Here is a 4,421-nt window from a genome sequence, read left to right on the forward strand (position 1 = left end):
AGAGTGGCAAATAAGTGTTAAACGTACTTCATGAAGTGAAAAATTGTGATCAGGTATACATCAGAGTGGCAAACAAGTGTTAAACGTACTTCATGAAGTGAAAAATTGTGATCAGGTATACATCAGAGTGGCAAACAAGTGTTAAACGTACTTCATGAAGTGAAAAATTGTGATCAGGTATACGTCAGAGTTGCAAACAAGTGTTAAACATACTTCATGAAGTGAAAAATTATGATCAGGTATACGTGAGAGTGGCAAATAAGTGTTGAATGTACTTCATGAAGTGGAAAATTGTGATCAGGTATACGTCAAAGTGGCAAACAAGTGTTGAACGTACTTCATGAAGTGGAAAATTGTGATCAGGTATACGTCAGAGTGGCAAACAAGTGTCGAACGTACTTCATGAAGTGAAAAATTGTGATCAGATATACGTCAGAGTGGCAAACAAGTGTCGAACGTACTTCATGAAGTGGAAAATTGTGATCAGATATACGTCAGAGTGGCAAACAAGTGTTGTACGTACTTCATGCTACTTTTTGGATTGCAAACATATTATATATAATAAATTATAGAAACTCCAGAGTGTTGTACAAAATTCTAACCAAGATTTACCCAAAGCTTGGCACTAGAAAGAAAAAACAAATGTAAATGATCATGAAGATAGGAATAAAAAAAGAAAGATTATTGATAGTCAGCTGAGAAACCATGGTTTCCTGTCAAGACCACTTCTAGAACAGAAATGTACAGCTACCAACAGATTCACTCAACCAACTGCCTAGGAGGAATTCCCCAAATGACAGAACAGCAAGTGACAAGAGGCCATCCCATCTGTATGCCATAACCCTTGAAAAAGAGTTGGTGAATGGACAGTTTGTTATATTTTTGTATTAAGCCTGTTCCAGGGATTTCACAATCCAGGATGGGGGCAGTGTTGTAAGTTATATTTTAAACGTTAGCTAGAGGGCACATGATGTTAAGATCATTAATGTTCATAAAAGTACCACACTTGGTAGGAGTGAGAATTCTGTATAAATACAAGTAGTTAATGATGGAATAGTTAAGTTACCAATAGAAAACTGATCAAGTGAAGTTATTCAGTAAAAGTTTAAGTTTCTGTTACAATAATCAGGTATGTAATCCATCAAGGATATTTCTGTTAATCATTTATAGTATATTAGGCCTTAAGTAATATCAGTTTATGTCAAAAATTTGTTTGTGAACTTAGTCCTACACCCTGTGCCAAAGTGACTGTAGCCTGTAGCGCATGTTGTAGACCAGTGTTCCCAACCTTTTTCACCACAGTGCCCACTTCTAATAAATGTTTAGACAATCAAAGTATTTTACTAAAATGAAAACTGTAAGGCAATAATAGTCAATTGCAAATTTTGAAATATTTTATTTCAGCAATGGTAGAGAACAACATTACTGTAACACATTTAATACAAGTACCACAAGTGGTGCAGTGCCAAAAGAGACATGCTCAATGAATGGACAAGAAGCAATGGGGTGGGCATTGCTTGCCACAAACACACCCACACAATGATTTTTGCTCAGACTTGTTGAAAGAAAAACCTCTATTTCTTTTGGTTTAATTTTAACAAAGATAACTTTGAAATCCTCAAAAGTTTTCTATCTACACCCTTGAAGTTTACTGTCCACCTGAATTTTAAAAATGCCAATTAGGGGGCAGTACCATCCAGGTTGGGAAATGCTGTTGTAGAGGAAGTAAACTAATTTGTTATCATTACATGGACTGAACTTTACATTATTTGTACCAAATAATCCAATAAAACCTGTTCAATGATAAAACATGTTACAACAATCACTTTATACAAATCACTAGTTAGGCCTCACTTGGAATACTGTATACGGTTTTGTTCTCCTTGTCTTAGAAGTTAGAAAGGATACCGACTTATTGAAAATGGTTCAGAGGTGGGCTACTATGATGATTTGAAGACGAGAGATAGATCAAGATATGATCTTAATGAAGTATACAAGATTATCCAATGGCTTAATAGCCTCTTAAGGCCTCTAATTTTTTTTATTATGATCCAAAGACAAACAGGAAAACAGGTCACAAGTTTAAGATTTGGAAAAAAGCAGTCTGTGTTCTAGTTAAGGCAGTTTTATATGTCTAAGCACATAAAAAATAGAATAAATGGGGAATTAATCATTTTCTCAAAGGTGGTTGTGCAGGAACAGTGTTGAAACTCAAAATGGTCCCCTTTTTCTCCGTATGTTTTGTTAAAATGATGGCATTTCTTGCCCATTTAATTCAAAATTTATATAGTTGTTTCCAATACTGTACAAATGTGTATACATACATGTATATGTATACAAAAAAAGAAATTAAGACTTTTAGAGAAAAATCACCTTTAAAAACTAATGCTCTTTTCCAAGCCAGAAACAAGTTTTCCATTTTGTACTTATATATATATATATATCTTCCCCAAATACATTTATTGCTCTACTTATGCAAATACGCCTGTAGTATCTCTGGCAATAAGGTATAGTAATGCTTCAAACAAAAAAGCAACTGTAAGCGACTCTTTTTCTGTCTATAACTTGTTACCTATTCATCAAAACACATAATATAGATAATTTTTATTTACTTTGGACTTCTACAATATACCACTAAAAGTAAAACGGTAATAAAATAATATTCATAATAATAACCAAGATACGTAAACAGATAGCAACACTCCACAAAGTCAGAAATATCAAATTCTGACCAACAACTGTGACTCATTCCCCCAGTTGATTCATTTTTCTACTGACAACACGAAAATATCAAATGTACGCCCTTGAGCATATGAAACGTCCACCCCCGTGTTATTGAAGTGAACACGACTATTGTATTTTCATTCAGTTACTTATTTTAGAACACAATAATTTGTACTTCTTACTATATCCTTTTAACCATCACAAGAAAAATCCTTAAACAATATATCTTTGTAAATAAAAAGGTAATTGAATAACTATGGTACTTACAATACCAGGAAGATCAGCATACTTTGGATTCGCCATAACGACATTAAGTAAAACCTCCACTGATATTGTTAGTGAAGAGACAAGAGCGACATCTTCAAAACTTCTGTTAATTATGATGAGATTAAAAAAAAGTGATATCTAAAATATTTCAAAAAGAGAACGTTTTTTTTTTTTTTGGAATTAAGCACAAAGTTATACAATGGGCTATCTGTGCTCTGCCCACCACGTGTATCGAAACCCGATTTTTAGCGTTGTAAGTCCGCAGAAATATTTCTGTGCCACTGGGGGGTGGGCAAAAAGAGAACGAAATAATTATGATTTAGAAAATGGAATAGAAAAAATATTATCTAAACAACTATTTATGTATTAGTATATTGTGGAATTAAAATTAACACGTCTAAACTATATAATATGAGGAATATTATGCATGTTACGTTATATTAATTAAAGTAATGTTTTTCTGTTTTATTTTGCGTATTACAATCTGTAAATGTTTTAAAGCTATTAGTTTAATTTAAATTAAAAGACATTCGAACACTTTAAATTTGGTATTTTACAGATATGGTGGTCGAGTATATTTAAGGCACCAGTTTCTTAGATTACAGCATATGCCAAAATTCATTGATTTTTGCTATCTTACTGGTTGTGAGGTAATGGTTAAATAGATGCATTACAAAATAAAGAAATACTCTATATACGGATAAGTCACGGTATTCAGTACATATCACTTATTAGCTTCTTGTACTAATTTGAAGATGAAGTTATTTTGTTCAATACATTAAAACATTTTAACTTGTAGGATAACTAGAGTTTTATTTCGTTGTTTTTAGCGCAAAATTAAACAATGGGATACCTGCGCTCTGTCCATCGCGGATAATCGAACCTTGAATTTTAACGTCGCAAGCCCGAAAACTTACTCCTGACCCACGGGGAACAGTAGCTATGTCAACGAGGAGTTTGAAAAATGAGATTCAGAGCATAACAATTTCAATAGTAGTGTTAAGTCTCCGTTTGTTAATTAACTTTCCGTAACTCCGTTCCGACGAAACTTTAGCGACACAAGTCCTTACTTAATAAAACTGGTTTATTCTTTCTGAATATAACTTCACGATACACTTGATTTCAACATTCGCGCTAAAACAAACGCTATAACGAACGTTAACTTCAACAATACCCTGTGACAGCAGATTAATTACTCACTACCTACACACATAATTGTCACCCTCTTATATACATCACACTACCCTATATCTAGTAATCTCCCGACAATTCCCGAAGGTTCGAGAGAACGAGTCACGTGACCTCGCTGACGCAACAGTAGTTTTAAAGTTAAGAAAATCTGTCAGATTTAGAGATGAACATAGTAGGATCAAGAATAAATTAAATTGTTGATATTCTAATGTCCGAAGTATAAGGAACGAAATAGAAAG

The 4,421-nt window shown here is 33.3% G+C and overlaps 1 protein-coding gene across 1 annotated transcript in view; it reads right to left on the reverse strand.

The window, feature by feature from the left end:
* The window catches only part of LOC106476384 (dynactin subunit 2-like), a gene marked incomplete at its 3' end in the record, with an annotated part of 12,610 nt that extends 9,515 nt beyond the window's left edge, over positions 1-3,095 (reverse strand). The window contains exon 1 of the mRNA XM_013937044.2: positions 2,992-3,095. Coding sequence (XP_013792498.1) covers positions 2,992-3,027 — 36 coding nt within the window. The remainder of the gene's footprint in view (positions 1-2,991) is intronic.
* Positions 3,096-4,421: the final 1,326 nt, after the last annotated feature.

This window comes from Limulus polyphemus, unplaced genomic scaffold (assembly GCF_000517525.1).
Source record: "Limulus polyphemus unplaced genomic scaffold, Limulus_polyphemus-2.1.2 Scaffold10434, whole genome shotgun sequence".
Taxonomy (NCBI): domain Eukaryota; kingdom Metazoa; phylum Arthropoda; class Merostomata; order Xiphosura; family Limulidae; genus Limulus; species Limulus polyphemus.